This window comes from Anopheles arabiensis, chromosome 2, assembly GCF_016920715.1.
Source record: "Anopheles arabiensis isolate DONGOLA chromosome 2, AaraD3, whole genome shotgun sequence".
Classification (NCBI taxonomy): Eukaryota; Metazoa; Arthropoda; class Insecta; order Diptera; family Culicidae; genus Anopheles; species Anopheles arabiensis.
This window is the reverse complement of record NC_053517.1, coordinates 81,796,451-81,812,788: the sequence shown is the minus strand read 5'-3', so window position 1 is coordinate 81,812,788 and position 16,338 is coordinate 81,796,451. Positions and strand designations below refer to the sequence as shown.

Sequence of the window (16,338 nt, the reverse complement as noted above, 5' to 3'; positions counted from 1 at the left end):
AATGTCAAACGCCAAACCTGCAACACGGTACCATAAACGCACCGAAGCAACAAACTTATTTTTGCGAGAGAGCGAATTTGCTCGCGTTTTTCTCTCAGCACGGTTCAAGGGCAAGCGAGATGGCCGCATCGGGAGGCGGCTGCACGAGCGAGACAACCCGCTCAGCTGCCAACTGACAGGTCGCGTCGCACACACGCACGCACGCATACACATATCGTAAGCTGAAACGGTGATCCGCTTTGCCAAACAAGTCGTGCATTATTTTGGTGTGTGCGCCAGACAAACTAGCAGCTCTCCGGATGTGCAGCTTCTTTATTTTTGCTGCGCGATCGAAAATGGTGAGCGTTTCGGGAAAACCGTGACCATCGAATTGTGTGTGTGTGTGTGTGTGTGTGTGTGTGTGTGTGTGTGTGTGTTTGTGATGATTTTCCATGCCCGCTAAATGTAGGCGTCCCACGGTGGAAAGTGTTTTAATTTCCCCAGCCCTTCAGTAAGGTGGCATTTAGCAGCAAAAGCAACGAAAACGAACGAAAAACGAAGGGGTGGAAAGGAACGTGCACAACGCGACCGTCGATGTGTGTGTGTGTGTGTGTGCGTGGTTTGCATGAGTGTGCCTTGTGGTGCGAGAGAGTGTGTTGTTTCTTTATTTTCGGGTCAAAGTGATTTTGTTGTGTTGTGCTGTGGCAAGAAGCGTCGTCTCACGCATTCTCACTGTGTTCGTGGGGGAAGGGTGGGTAATGTGTACGCAAAGACTGGTGGAAAGGTACTAGCGGTGGCTTGTGTTCATGTGTGCGTGTGTGTGTGTGATGTTGTACAAGGGCGCACAAGGAGGACGCACCGTCGAAAGTGCGAAGTAGCAACGACGCACTAAAATACATGGCCAACCAGCAGCAGCACAACACAACAAAAAATACACACAAACACACACAGCTCAACACCGTTGCAGGAGGTCTCGACCGCGCGCGTGTGCTCGCATGTGGGCGTGTGTGTGTCAACGGACGTGTTTTTGTTGTTGTTGTTTTGCCTTCATCTTTTCCTCCAGCCACAATTCGCGTTCTTTTCCGTGTTGAGTCTGTTTTCGTTTCGAATTGCGTAGCGGTTTCAGCTCTCTCACGGGGCCTACCGTGTGTCTGCGCGTGTGTGTGCGTGTATGTGCTTCGAATGGCCGTCGAAAGTGAATAGCTTGCGAGAAAAGCGAAACAGCAACACGGGCCTCTGGGTACGGCCTGCTACGATGGACGGTTCAAGTTCTTCCTCCATGCAGCAAAGGTTCCATGGCGTACATGGGGAGAAAAGCAGTGGTTCCTCTTTCCGCCGGTGTGTGTGTGTGTGTATGTTTCACCAGCCAGCCATGTTGAGAAGTACGGCGACTAACTGACAACATATTGTTCCGGTTGAGGGTTTTTTTGCTGTTGTTTGCCGTTGCTAAATTTGTCCTTTTCCGTTGCCCCGTCGAAGCAATAGAGAACGTCTTTCTCGTACAAACAATGGCGCTGTGTCCGTGCGTGTGCGTGTGCGTGCGCTTCGTGTGTGTGTGTGGGTTGGAGGTGTGCGCTCCAACTGGTGTGTGTGTGTGTGTGTGTGTGTGTGTATTTTCCAAATCGTGAGAAACGAGGGGATGTTGGGAAAGTTCTATACCCTCCCTCAACGAACACGGTAACAACGGGCCGGGAAAGGGACAGCAGCGTCAGGTTGTGATTGTTGCATTTTTCCTTTACCATGAAACAAACCGACACAAACACACACACACACACGCACACACACCGCAGACAGGCGAATTGATTTGCGCGTGAAAGAAGAAAAATAAGACGACGAAGAAGAGGTCGCAAAGCAACAAAATACTGCGTTTCAAAATTTTGGCCCCATACCTTTTGGGTGGTGGGATTGGACCAAGAAATGACCCTGCTGCTAGTGCTGGAAAGGAGAGTGTAAAGGCGGAGCGGCGAAAGGGATGAATGTTTTCTTCTTTTTGCTCTTGCATTAAGTCTGTTGGCGTGATTTCTTATCGCGCGAGGCAAGGAGAGCCGGACGGGGTTGTTTACAACACACATACACCCCCCGCACACACACCCCCCATTTTTCCCCTTTCTCCTCCTCTTACTCCTCGTCCGCCACCTCCAGCAACCCTCTCCGCAAGCGATTAAAATGCTCTCTTTATTGCCCCCCCCCCCCCCCTTGATTGCTGCTGCTGCTGTGCTGCTTGTGTGTGTTACCACCTGTTGGCGAGGGGGGTTGTTTGAAAAAGCCCACAGAAAAAAATGGACAAATTTCCACCCACACGAGCATGGACAATGATGGCTTCGATGGTCAAAATGGAGTGAAGTCGGCATTAATTAATTTCAGAACGAACCCATTACTCTTTCGCTCGGTGCAATACTCTGCAATGGGGGATGAAAAAAGTGCAGTGAACGCGGATGCCCTCTCTCTGTCACTTTTTCTCTCCATCCCTCTCCCTCGCTCTTTCTCTGTCTCATTCTCTCGTACTCGCTTTCTCTCACACATCTCGCCTACTGCCGTTTGGTTGATGATTGAAAAGCATCATCACAATATTGTGCTGTACCGTGGTGTTGTTGTTGTGTTGTGTTATGTTGGAGAAGGTGCTGACGGAGGAAATATTGGCGAACGACGGTGTGTGCGTGTGTGTGAGAGAGAAAGAGAGCAACTGTTTGTGGGGTGAAGGGGGTTACTTTTGGTTTGTGTGTGTGTCCGTGTGCCCGAAAGATGGATGAAAGTGGCGAAAGAAAATGCTCTCATCACATCCTTCTTTCCACCCGGGGAACTGATCGCGTCAAGAAGGATCGCTTAAAAGTACCGTTGTTTTTCAGTTTCTTTATTGTTCTGGTAGTTTAGGAAAAAATGTACAGTGTGCTACATTATTGTCAGCTGAGCTGTGCGTAAATGTGCGTGTGATATTTTGCACCTAAATTGTTGTTCTACTCGCTTCCTCCCTTTGTTTGGAACTTTCTCCCACGTTGATGTGCTGATGTGAAATTTTCTACTGTGCTTATTCTTTTTTTTTACTATTATTCATCCTTTTTGTTCACCTTTTTTCCATGTTTGTGCCGCCGCTGTGTTTTGTGTTGTGAAAGCAGTGAAGCGCGATCAAGCAGCGGTTTAGCGCCACGAAACTTATAAACGACGACGAAAGGTGTATGTTTGTGTGTGTCACTCGCTCTATGTGTTTGTGAGTGCATATGTTTCGAGCGTGAGTGAGAGAAAGAAAGTTTTGGCAATAGTAAAAGAAAAAGAAAAAGAAGAGCAACCTTTCTTCCCCCCTCCATCATCGTCATCTCTACGGGGGCGCCACACGGTGTGTGTGTTGTTTGTCGGTCGATGAGGAGGAGACCGAGACGAGCCAGAAGTGAAGTGAGAGCAACGTGAGAGAAAGCATCGCCGCTGCCGCCACCGCAACAACGAATTAGGTGTACTGTTGCCGAAAGGGAAGGGAAAGCAAGAGGTGTGAGGGGGAAACCAGCCCGCGGCACACGCCTGTCGCACGGCGGCGTGTGTGTGTGTGAAACGTGGAGGGCAAAACCGCTACTAACAGCGCCCCACCGCACCGTGTGTACGACCTGCTGCCACCCACCACCCTCAAAATCGCGACCGCCCCCTGTCCCACGCTCTCCGTCCCTTCCCTGGGCACAGAGGTGGTACCGACGAAACCAGACGAACTGGAACAAGCGGGGACAGCAGGCCGCGAGCGAGCGAGCAAAATCTACACTCCCCGCTACACCCCTCCCCACCTACACACCGCCCAACCCGTGTGCCCCGTGGCCGATCGTGCACGGGCGGCGATCGTCGCGCCACCCTTCCCTCTGCAGGCGCGGCGCGAGTCAGCGAAGAAGCAGTGGCCAAGAAGTGAACTATAACGAAACACACTCAGGTATGGTTTTGTACATTGACCTTGTTTCATACGCCGTCACTTGGACGCACAAACATTTACACACACACACACACTGATGCATAGAAATCGTTTCTCGTGTTGTGTGGGGCCGCCGTCGTGGTGTGGTATGTTTCTTGCTGTGTGTGGTATGCACAACGACACACACGGCCCCACAGCCATGCTCGCAGTTGAACCTTGCCACTGACTGCACCATGCGCTCGGAAATAGCACCAAGAGGGACATTACGCAGGGGGTTCATTCTCGCACTTCGAAGAGGCTGCATTTTGATGTGTTTTGAGAGGTGTTGAAAAGTGAGGGTCAATTTTGCGTTCTTCGTACGTTGGACGGAATTATTTTCAAAAACCATTAGTGAACTGCACAAGAAGCGAACTGCAGTGATTTCATTGATAGGTTTACTGGTATTGCAGCTAGATGGCGGGTAGCTTTTGTGTGTGTGGTTTACAAGTTTTTCCAGGAGTTCTCATAGCTGTTGGAAACTTCAATGATTCTTTCTTCCGTGAAATGAACATAATGTAATGGGAATTGGACGCTATAGCACCATTGTTGGACAAATCCAATAGGAATTTCCAAGGATCCTGTTCAGATAGGGTGCCATAGAGTGCAATTTCCAACATGTGAAGTTCACTTCCAATAAGACAGAATCAAGGAAGTATCCCACAACTATGTGAAGCCCTGAAAAATCCTGTAAATGTTCTACTTTCTAAGCACAATCCAGCACCGGCGTAGGTTTGGGTTAATGTTGACCTATGGCTTATTTGAAAATACAATACAATACAATTTCAACCATTTCACTTGTACGCGGTCCGGGTAGCCTATTCTATACATGCGTCCGCTCCTGCAAAGCCGGACAGACCCATTTAGATCCTCCTCATGTGTAGCAAAAGACTGCAACTTATCCTTATACTTGACAGTCTGAACTCACTAGCTGAACTTCTATTACCAGCCAAACAGCTACAGAATTTGTGCTTTTGTGCATGAGGGTGCTCCCGTGGTATAGTCATCTAGTTGTACGACTTTATAATAACATGCCCGTCATGGTTTCAAGCCTCATATGGACCGTTCCCCCGTAGTCCTTGCTACGTTATGCTCTGAAAAAATCTCGAAAGGCTGGGCATAGGCCAGCATGTCCATGTAGGACTTTACGCCAAGTAGAAGAACCTTTTTTGTGTAATTGTTTTCCATACTGTTTTCATTCCAAGTACCAAATTTTGAATTGAACTGTAATAGCAAACAATCGAGCGTCTCAAGAAAGTCTCCATTGGTCGGTCGGCATGATCTGCGCGATCGTTATGCAAAAAACCGGATTTCTGAGTTTTTTTTTTGCGGTATAAAAGATCATTGTAATTTAAATAGTAACAATATTTGAGGTTTCTCTCTTCATATAATCAGTGGCATGTAAGAAAATGTTAGAGTTTTACCTTACTATGAATATTATTCAAGCCGGTCTCGTAGTACAGTCGTCAACTCGTACGACTTAACAACATGCCCGTCATGGGTTCAATCCCCAAATAGACCGTGCCGCCATACGTAGGACTGACTATCCTGCTTATGGTAACAATAAGTCACTGAAAGCCAAGCCCACTTTACTAGTGGGTACTGGCAGGCCTTGACCGACAACGGTTGTTAAGCCAAAGAAGAAGAAGATGAATATTATTCTCAGCAAATATGGTTTCCAAACTTCAAGCAGTCTTTCCATCATACTATTTTTATCCATTGCACATTTCTTCACAAAAGCGCACCATTATCAAATCACTTAATTTCCGTTCAACAATCCATGGGATCAAATGTACTCTCCAAAGTTCAATAAGTCCCAAAGGCCTGCTAGTAGAGCCTGCTTGCTTGACATACAAACGTTTCCTCTTTTCATGCATTTTTGGTTTAGTTATTAAAGTTAAAAGTCAACTAACTTTTCGAACTAGTTTTACGACGCTGGAAGACATTTTGGCGATCGAAAATGGAGTCGCAAAGTGGGTCAAAATGTTGACATTTTTGCTATTACTATCTGCAGAGCATATTAAAATGACAATTTTATCGAATCAAAAATAAACTCGAACACGATTTAACCTCGTTGTACTTAAAAAAGGAAAAGTTTACTACCCATATGACCACCGAGTGACCCATAGTGCACTGTCAGCTGCTCATGCGTCACGTACGCCCCGCTTCCTTGGTCGCGTTTGTTTGTTGTTTACATTTTACGACAGAAGCGAAGGGCTGCTAGAACGATCAAAAACACCTCTTTGTATACAGTGCTGTGATTGTGTGTGTGTGCGTGTCCGTGAGATTGTAGCGTGGAGCGCGAAGGGTTGATTTTATTTCACGGAAAGAGAACGCAAACAAAAATGGCTGCCGTCGGCGCGTGTGTGCCAGCCACCGGTTGGGGGGGACACACGAAACCCCGAATTCGTCATTCCGTCGTCCGTTCGAGATGCCCGTTTGCTGGAAAACATAAATAAGCCAAGAAGGTGTTCAATTAGAAGGGAGCGGGGGAAAAAAAGGACAAGGTGTTGACAGTGCACTTTTAATAATAGTTTCATTCGCAGGAAAAAGTAAACAAGCAAAAAGAATCATTTCATTAGTGCGAAATTGTTCCACTTTGCGACCGTATATTGAACCAGATTCTGATTGAGCACACACCTTTTTGCCGGACCTGTTTCCCAGGCGAAAACACAATCAACCGGCGCTTTTTTTGCAGTGTGGCGTGGTGGTCCGTGTGTTCCTTCCGTCTAATGATATCGCCCCTTTTTTCTTGGCTAATTAATGGATTTAAGCCAATGTGCCGAGAGCGAGAAAGAGAGACGCACCGCGATTGAATACGTCGTATCGGCCCATTGTTTGCTGACGCTGGCCAGGAGGGTTAAACGCTCCAACGAGAACCCCCAGATGTTGGGAATGGTGGTGCAACAGCAGTGTTTATATGCTGTTAGGGAGTCTTCGCGACTATCTACCCACATATTGATCCTGTTTTTGCTCTGCTCCCAGTTCGCTCCGTCCATTTGCTGCATCATAACCAAACGCGTGGGATGCATAAATCTGGGCGTCCTTTGAGCGGGGCACGCCACCTACGCGCGTAGCTAACAACAATGTGTGTTCATTTCGTGTCTATTATTGGAGGGCAAAATGGAGATTGAAGGCGTAGGTTTGTTCCACAGCACACGAGATGAGGCTTTGGTTTCGGTGGCAGAGAGCTTTGAAGCTCCCGGTAACACCATCAGGGTGAATGGCAAAATGTAGAGCGACAACATCATAGTAACCGTTGAAGCATCCGCCGTCACTAACATCACCACCACCACCAGCAGCTGCGGCGGTGACCGACATTCTCTTTTTTGGTTTACCTTTTTTCGCACCGCTTTTGGCGATGGGCACGGTTTTGTCAGCAGCTGCTGCACCTGCCGGTTATGTCTTTCGGGGTAGCGTTTTGTGCCTCAAATTCAGCTCACACCACGAGAGGTAAAGCCTCTATGTTCTCCGCTTTAGAGGATTTAGCAAAATCATTGTCATCTAGGCTTTCATGAACCCGAATATGGATATCTTCAGCTTTCAAAGCAATCTTCTGCTTTAAAAGGGGGCTAAAGATCTGATGCAATTAATGGCTTTACTTTTTTTGTCATCAGATCTTCCACGCATGTCGGCGTTGGTGAGGCTGCTCTTGTCCAGAGAATCAGACACCAGATGTGTGAGCTAGTAATGATATGACCGCATCTGAGGGAAAATTAGGTTATTCCACATCTGTAAACGATATTAAACTATCTTGACATCTGTTTCACTTCCGTCCCATATTTAATGTTTCTCTATTTTCCTCCCCTTACCTCTCACCCCTCACCGTAGGTTCTCGCCGTGGACTATGGATCCAATATTCTTTTCTCCCTCCAATGGAGTTCCTTCAGAGAGCAAGCTGGCAACGTACATGGTAAGTAAGACTAGACATCAAACACACTACACACACACACGCACAGGAAGTTAACTAAATTCCTTTTTCATCGATCGTATCTGTCCTCCAGAGTCGTCAAAACGGAACGACTGCCGCGTACGGACTGCCGATGGGTCTCTCCAAGATAACGCTCGATTCTCCCATATCGCTCAAAAAAACACAGGCAAGTATAGATCGTAGTAGCCTCGCGGACCGGTTTGTTTGCTAAATATTTTCCTCTAATTTGCTGCTTCGCTTCGCTTCCACCACCAGGTGACACCACAGTCGCCCGAATTCATTCCAAACAATCGACTGAGCACGTCCTCGTCGCCGAACTTTTACTCGTCCTACTCGATACTTAGCAGCAGCAATGGCAGCGCCGGCAGCAACGGCAGTACGGCCGCTGCCGCCGCCCAACCGCCGTCCCAGCAGGCCACCGTCGTACCGGCGGCGGTGCTGTCCTCGGTAGTGAAGAGCGGCGGGGTCGTCACCAACGGTGGCTACGTTGGGCCGGGTGGCGGCGGACCCGTACCGGGCAACATACTGGCCGGTGCACTCAGCAGCACATCCGCCTTTGCGGTCACACCGATCAAGGGTAAGTACGAGTGGGCAAACGGGACAGGTTGAAGGTTGAGAACCCTGTTTTGCTAAACCTTCTCTCTTTTGTTTTGCTTTTTCTTCCCCCAAACAGGACGAAACATGCTGCGAAACGAATCACCGCAAAGTACTAATACATCTCCCCGTATTACGCCCCAACCTTCACCACCGCCAATTACCACCAACATTCATCAAGTAAACTACCACTACTCTACTTTTGCTTTTGCTGTGCTCTTGTTGTTTTCTTTACTGTGGCCATCATTCTTTTAAAACCCGTTTGTGAAGGATTGTATTAATCGGGAGCTTGATTTGATGTTTCGTGGCTTGTTATCTAAAGTTGTGCGTTTTATGATTATAGAATTTTAATTTTGTTTTGGTTAAAATGTACAGTGAATTTTAAAAATTGATGCTTCCATATGATAGCCTGTACTGTGCGTAAAAATGGTCTTGTTTACACAGTTTAGCTATGTTTGTAAATTGTAAACTGTAAATTGTTTTACAGATCCACTCGGATCAAATTACTTGGTTTAACATGTACGTCTAGAATAGACCGTGAAATTTAGTTTTTTGTTATAATTCATGGAATATCGATCAAAATTTTATCGTACACCAAAAGAAAGGATATTCAATTCCCCAAATATTAAGACTGTAAAAGATATTGGAAATAATTAATACAACGAATTTCCATGTAATTCCCCTCAAATTCATTTTCACCGCGAACAAACCGGGGAATCTCAAGGAAATGCTCATATGTAATTAATTATTTCAATACGTTTTACAGTTTTTATATTTGGGGAATTAGATGTAAATAGTTGGGAAATTGAATTTATTTTCTTTTGGTGTACGATAAGCGACATAGTGACTAATATTTCATGAAATGTAGCAGAAAACCCCAAAAAAGCACGTTCAAATTCACTGAAACTGCAATCCGGGCTTAAAATATTGAAGAATGAAACGTTCAAAATGCAGGAATAAGATAGGATTTGATGAAACTTATTCCATTCGAATGTTTGTCCGCTGTTCGTAGATTAAAATGAGGTTAGAGTGTAACACTATAGGAAATTTTAATGAATACCCTTCGATTCCTATTGGTACAAAGCTTATCTTATTAGCTTATCGGCCAAAACAAGTCTTTTTATTTTTGTGTAGAGTAAGAAGGCCGTTATTGCACATGACAACTAAATTATGTCCTTGAAGGTGGTACGTTCGGCCACAACATCTTAAGTTTACATTAAATTGTTGGACTTCAAATCAGGGTGCTTTTGATGCTCAAAATGGGAAAAAAGGTGGAAACCAAAACTTAAATCTAGCTTAAGCCAATGTATTTAAAACAGAAACTGCGACAATATTTCAAGTATCATCAATTTGATAAGCCACTGTAGGTACATTACGTCGAAAATGCTAAAGAGTCATTTTAATTAACTTACACTACGAAAGGAAGGTTTTGCACCTTTGTTGTATAGATCTAAAATTGCAGCATAAACCTGTCCACAACCAAACACAAACACACGCATACACCCACTACTCTTGTCCGTGCCACATGTCGTCCAATCAATAACAAACGCGCTAACGCTTCTTGTAATTCTCTTCCTAAACACTCGTCGTCTGGCGCGCCGCAGGAAAATGTTGGTGGCACTACGTACTTCTATCCAACGGCAGCCAACCATCAGCTGTCGTCGAGCAGTACAGTTAACACGACTGATAACTCCTTTGTCCACATAGCAAGCTCACAAATTAATATAAGTTACACCCATCCAGGTAAGACAATGAGAACTTATTAACAGAACGGATTAGTCCTAATTTGTATCCACTCTTCTCTTCTCTCCTTTCTTGCCGCAGGACATGTTTACCCGGGACCTGCATCGCACGTGATCAACATGCAATCGAAGGCACAAGTGTCGGCCGCATTCTTCATGCAGGACGAGCTGCGGAACGACATTTTAGCGCGAAACGAACTCATCAACAGTATCGAGAGCGACGGTCAAGGTACGAGGTTGGCCACATCGTTCTCGCGCAAGTGTGCACTACTAATCGCGTTGGACTCGTTTTGCAGATATACCTCTGGAAGTGGAAAACTATCACTCGCTGTGTTTGCTCGAGTCGGTACAGCTGCACACGAAGCTGGCACCGTCGTCCACGTACCGGGCAACGCATGCCGTTACCGGCGTCAAGTACTGCCTGCGGCGTCTTCATGGTTAGTTTGTTGCGGTTGCTCGCGCTACCTTTCCAAGCTGAACGAGATTTAACCCATTGACTGCTTTTTTTTCGTTTGCTCGTCAGGTTTCCGTCTACAGTCCACCAAATGTGTGCAGGTGGTGGATAAGTGGAAGAAGCTGCAGCACACAAATATTGTGCAGCTGCGGGAAGTCTTTACCACGAAAACTTTCGGTGATAATTGTGAGTGTTGTGGTTGGGGACGCTCAACGTGTTTCGTGTGTGGAACCGATTGTGTAATTTGTTTTTTATCGCACCTTTCTCTTCTCCATTCTTCAGCTTTAGTTATGGTGTACGACTATCATCCCGGGTCACAGACGCTGCTCTCCAAGTACTTCACATCCGTTCCGGAAACGAACGGCTACACCGACCCGTTCGCCGGCGAAGCTCGTCCCTTCAGGTATGGTTCAGCGTTGAAGTTGATACGCTTTTCGGAGTGCAAACTGGTCAAAATATTCATTTTTTTTCCTTTTTTGCAGCCACAAAAGTTCTCTACATCGTACAGCCGCCACGTCACTCCTGCCAGAGAATGAAATATGGTCAATTATCATACAGCTGAGTGCGGGTCTGCGTGCGATACACCAGGCCGGGCTAGCGTGCCGGTAAGTAGCGTGTCTGCGGGGTGAGATTTTCGTGCGCGATTGTACAATGTACTATTTTTTTCCATTCCCAATTCGTGCTAAACACAGTACGTTAGATCCGACGAAAATCATTGTGACCGGCAAACGGATACGGTACAGCTGTGTGGGCATATCGGACATCTTCTCGTTCGACCCGAACCAACCAAACCCGCTCACGGTGTTAGATCATCATCAGCAGGTATGGCGGTTTGCTTCGTTATTTAAACAAATTACTAACCTCCCTTTCTTTTGTTTTCAGGAGGATCTATTGGCACTGGGAAAGCTAATACTGGCGTTAGCTTGCCGTTCCTTACAATCGGTCCAGCGGGATCAAATTCAAAGCAGCGTCGAGCTCGTCTCCCGTCACTACTCTTCTGATCTTAGAAATATTCTAATGTAAGTTGGCCAATCCTCCCGATTGTGTTTGAATTTAAAAAAACACGCATTTCCGTGCGATCCGTCCCACCAGATGTCTGCTGAACACGAATACCCGCCGCTCGGTGACGGAGATCATGCCCATGATCGGTGCCCGATTCTACGTGCAGCTCGACGCACTCCAAGCCCAATGTGATATACAGGAGGATGAACTGGCGAAAGAGATGGAGAACGGCCGACTGTACCGGCTGCTCGTGAAGCTCGGCTGCATCAACGAACGGCCAGAGTAAGCACGGAGCGACAACCAAGCTTGTCAAGGGCACCATTTAACATGTCGCTTCCTCCCCCTTGTTTCGTAGGCTAAACCTGGACGTGACGTGGTCGGAAACAGGCGATCGCTACATGTTGAAACTGTTTCGGGACTATCTCTTCCACACCGTCACCGAGGATGGCCGCCCGTGGCTGAACCAGTCCCATATCGTACAGTGCCTCAACAAGCTGGATGCTGGCACGATGGAAAAGGTAAGCAAGCAAGAGCCGGCTGTGGCTGTTGTAAGCTTTCGAAGCAGCATGCGTTAACTGTCTCTCTTTCCCGCCCCAGGTTCAACTTATGTCCCGTGACGAACAATCAGTATTAGTGGTGACCTATGCTGAGCTGAAGCACTGTCTCGATCAGGCATTTTCCGAGCTGGTAGCAGCCAGCGAAGGTTCCGTCTAGTGGCCAACCGGCACTGCATGGCCGCCGCCGTCGCCGCCGCCCCCCTCACGCTGCACCGGATGAAGGGCGAAAGAAGGCTGGCTGCTGCTCTGGCGTGCAGCAGCGATCAATCCATCTTCCTTTCACCTTTTCGTGCGTGTGTGTGTGTGTGCAGTGCAGTTGCTCCTTCTCTACGCCCGCGTTTACGTTCCCACAGCCACCTCTCCCTCTTCCCATCAAATCCCGCCAAACGGTCCGATCTCTCCGTCTTTTCCTACAGTTACTATATTAGGTTGTGTCGTGCACTTGGTTCTTACTTCAGCCAATGAGTTTTCTCTCTTTCTCTCGTTATTTTTTTTTTTCTTGCAGAACTGCAATTCACATGAAATAATGCGCCAATAATACTCGCCCAATCACCGCCCGGTGGTATAGTGTGTTTGTGGCAGGAAAGGAGGAAAGAGTATTATTAATCTTTTTTTTTTTTTGGCAATCTTCCACCATACCGAATGGTTCGAAAACAGGGAAAAAGTACATTGTTTGTTGAAAGCGTGTTAAAGTTATAGACTGATCGAAACACAAAGAAACAAAACACAAGAAACGGAAGAATCTATACAGTCGATAGTAAAACAATGCAAGAAACAACAACAACAACAACAAAACGGTATGTACAACAACGACTTCAAAGTGGTGTAACTATCATTTGTGATACAACAATATACTAAAAAAAAGGAAAAAGTGCGGACTTCGCTCACTGTTTCTGCTCCAGCTTTTGGAGTGGAGTTGGGCGGGCGCAGCTCCGCATCATGGTGAATTATAATTGTGCAAACATTCTCTACAAACCGCTTTACCCTTTCCGTTATATGTCCTGCTTGATGCTTAATGTTCCACGATTAAGTTGTGATTTATTTAGGCTTCAATCGATTGGTCCCGAATGGAGTTCTGGTATGGTAGCTTTTTTGTTTGTTTGTTTCGTGCATCGAGTTATTGCACACACACACACACAGCGTAGACAAAACACGGCATTAACAGTTCCTGGGATATAATGCTGGCGGTATACAAATAGTGTACGTTCTGATGTTCTGTTAATTGAAACGATCCGTTATGGAAACACTTACAAAGCAGAAAGATCGCATTGTGCTAGTTTAAGGTTGAGATGAAATAGGCGTTTTAGGTGATTTAAGGATTTCTGTTTAAACGAAAAAGCGATCCAACAGGGTGATAAAACACAAACAAACAAAAGTAAGGAAAGAGATAAATGGAACATGTTTTTTTTTACTTTTTCTGTTTCCACATTGTGTTATTGAAATTGATTTGTCTCGCTCTAGAATGTAAATGTGTATCGGAAAATTGTAGTACAACTTCTCAAACGTAAGACTGTTGCTTCTAAAAGCACTTGTTTTTCTTTCCCTTTTTTGTGGTGCGATCAAGTCTTTGACTAAGTGTGTGGGTTGTTTTGGATTTTTTTGTTCTGGGAAGAAATTCGAAGTTTATTTTAACTTTAAACTACTTGTGGTGCACATAGCAGCTGACACTTTTTTTTGTGCATAAATACTGTTCGTAAGAGACAATTGCAGTGGAATTTTAACTAAAACAACAATAAAAACTATGTTGTTTAGTAGTTTAGTAAGGGTGACTTACTTTTCCCCCTCGCGCTAAGTGATGTGTTACAGCTTGCAATGACGGGTTGTTTAAGCTAAAGTGGAACAGTATCGGCATCGGGCAAACAAGGAAGCAAATGTGTTTTGTGTTCGTTTCAAAGTCGCAAAAACGAAGTGACGGAGAGGAAAATTATATGTTAATTGAAGTTGAAGTTGAAGATTGGAACACGCTCAACACCACCCGCTACGTTGAGCAATGGCAGACGTGGAGGCAAGGGGGAAAAAGCTCCAGAAGCAAATATATATACACACACATACATATACTTCCAAGAGAAACACAGGAGGATGTGGGCCGAAGCCGCGGCAGGACATACTGATAAAACTCTGGGCAAAGAAGGAGAGGGAGGCGCGGCGGTGCTGACGGAGTGGGGCCGTGCCGTGTTTGTTGGTTATTTGAAGGTAAAACATGAAAAAAGACTTTTTATTGTGACAAATAATATTTAACGCAAACAAGCAAGCACACATGCGAGAGAGAGAGAGAGAGAGATGCATCGCGTGTCGCGTAAGAAGGGCGCACGCATTATAATACGCAGCAGCCGCATGTGAACGTGCATGTGTAGCTGAAAACGAAAAGAAAACACAAGAGAAGAGAAAGAGAGAGAGAAACAGAGAGAGAAAAACAAGATAAATTAAACCAGAGATATATTTGTATAAAAAAATGGAATAGAAAACAGGCGAAAAAGTGTGGCGGAAAATATGCACAAAATGGAGAAAATAGATCAAAAAATGAAGTGGAACAGAGACAGACAGTGGAGAGGCAGTGCTTGTTGAGCGCAATTATGTTTCCAGTTTTGGGCACAGTTGCGTGTCACCATCAGGGCCTGATGTATTGTCTTGTTGGACTTTTCCACTGGCGAACCGACCCGGTCGGACAACAGAACTGGAAGCTATCTGCTTTTTTTTTTTATTTTTTTTGGTTTCATTCTTTGCTTACCTTTTTTGATAGAACTCTTCTAGTTGAGCTGCTTTTCATAAATTTTCATAATGCTCTATGGTTTTTCCTTTTCTGTTTATATGTTCTTCCGTTCCGTTTCCTGTTAACAAAATTTTCTCTCCTTTTTTTTGCCTTACCTTTCCCCCCACTTCTGATCCAAACGCTCTTGGAATTCGTTTATAAGAAAACAACAATCATTTCTACACTCTTATTATAGCCGGCTGACGCTGCTGTGCAACAGGCCACAGCGTAAAGCAGAAGGCGCGATAAAAAAAATATTATTTACATAACAAAACAAAAAATAACGCATAGAATACTTACCTTTTAAAATATATTGTATGTGTAATATGGCCGTGTAGATTCTATTTCGATAGCTTCAGCATACGAAGCGAACCTCTAGCAGCGCGCGCCGAAAATGGCAGCAACGCACGAAGACGACGACGACGACGATGATGATTAAATGTGTAGCAACACTGAAACGATGGTAGCTTTTCGTATTTGTTTTTTTTTTCTGTTTTGTTTTACGTTTTTAAAAAGCATCTAACCCCTTCCCCCTCTGTTCCACCTCCCCGGAACAGATTTTCTATGTTTTCTGTCTCTCGAACACACACACATAGACAGATAGGCACGAAACGATCGTAAATATCATCATCCCTCCGTTGTGATAATGCAAGAACCCGCGATCTGATCTCATTTAACTTTTGGTTATCCCGGACTGAATGGACACACAGTTTTTGATAACGTACAGAAACACATAAACACTTGCGTACGCGTTTCCATTGTGCGGGAGTTGGTTGGTGTTTTTTTTTCGATGTTGTTCTGGCAATTTTCTACTAACACTACTCCCACCCACCACCACTGAGCAACCAAAACAACTGCGCCTGTAACGCGAAGGAAAAATTAGAACTTACAAAACTATAATCAACACATGGTACAATCGAAAGACACGGGCGTCCTTGCTTTATTTTTCCGTTTTTCAATTAGCCATGGACAAAAGCAAGAAGAAGAAAAATACAAAATTTGTTAGGAAAAAAAAATAATAAACATCAACAAAAACAAACAAACCGAACCAACCAAAACACAGGAAACCGAAAAGGAACACACGAAAGAAAGGCATCGGGAGCATCGGTGTGCAAGCAAAAGGAAAATGGAAAAGTTAAACAAAAAAAGGGAAAATGATACATCAATACACTACAAATAATGCACTAAGATAATGAAGAAGAAAGAAACAAAGCAGAATACAAAAAAAAAACAAAGAGAGATAGAGACAAACATCCACTGAAAATGAAAAAGGGTGAAAAGATGATGAAACTCAGACAAGGTTAAACTATATTTGACATAAAAGAAGAGCAGGAGGAGGAGGAGGAGAAGGAGAGAAAATTGTAGCAGGAGGGTAGGGAGAAAATGCGTATACTAAAAATGCGCAAAACAA

At 45.2% G+C, this 16,338-nt stretch overlaps 1 protein-coding gene across 4 annotated transcripts; it reads left to right on the top strand.

The window, feature by feature from the left end:
- Positions 1–210: 210 nt before the first annotated feature.
- Positions 211–16,168, top strand: LOC120900859 (PAN2-PAN3 deadenylation complex subunit PAN3). 4 transcript variants are annotated; one of them, XM_040308387.1, is made up of 17 exons: positions 211–338; positions 3,093–3,883; positions 7,730–7,811; positions 7,903–7,995; positions 8,085–8,406; positions 8,503–8,603; positions 10,028–10,166; positions 10,248–10,394; positions 10,462–10,602; positions 10,689–10,805; positions 10,902–11,022; positions 11,102–11,224; positions 11,312–11,441; positions 11,502–11,638; positions 11,712–11,903; positions 11,977–12,139; positions 12,219–16,168. In XM_040308387.1, the coding sequence occupies exons 3-17, from the start codon at positions 7,746–7,748 to the stop codon at positions 12,333–12,335; spliced, it is 2,109 nt and encodes a 702-aa protein (XP_040164321.1). In that variant the 5' UTR covers positions 211–338; positions 3,093–3,883; positions 7,730–7,745; the 3' UTR covers positions 12,336–16,168. The 4 variants fall into 4 exon arrangements, with proteins under 4 accessions (XP_040164321.1, XP_040164352.1, XP_040164343.1 ...); XM_040308418.1 differs by lacking the exon at positions 211–338 and adding an exon at positions 478–495; XM_040308409.1 differs by lacking the exon at positions 211–338 and adding an exon at positions 743–763.
- Positions 16,169–16,338: the final 170 nt, after the last annotated feature.

What these genes read in the sequence shown, in the direction of transcription:
- LOC120900859 (XM_040308387.1), top strand. Translation starts at nt 7,746, where the DNA reads ATGGATCCAATATTCTTTTCTCCCTCCAATGGAGTTCCTTCAGAGAGC. An exon ending in TGTTAGATCATCATCAGCAG is followed by an intron (nt 11,442 to 11,501) that starts GTATGGCGGTTT and finishes TTTTGTTTTCAG; the next exon opens with GAGGATCTATTGGCACTGGG. An exon ending in GATCTTAGAAATATTCTAAT is followed by an intron (nt 11,639 to 11,711) that starts GTAAGTTGGCCA and finishes CCGTCCCACCAG; the next exon opens with ATGTCTGCTGAACACGAATA.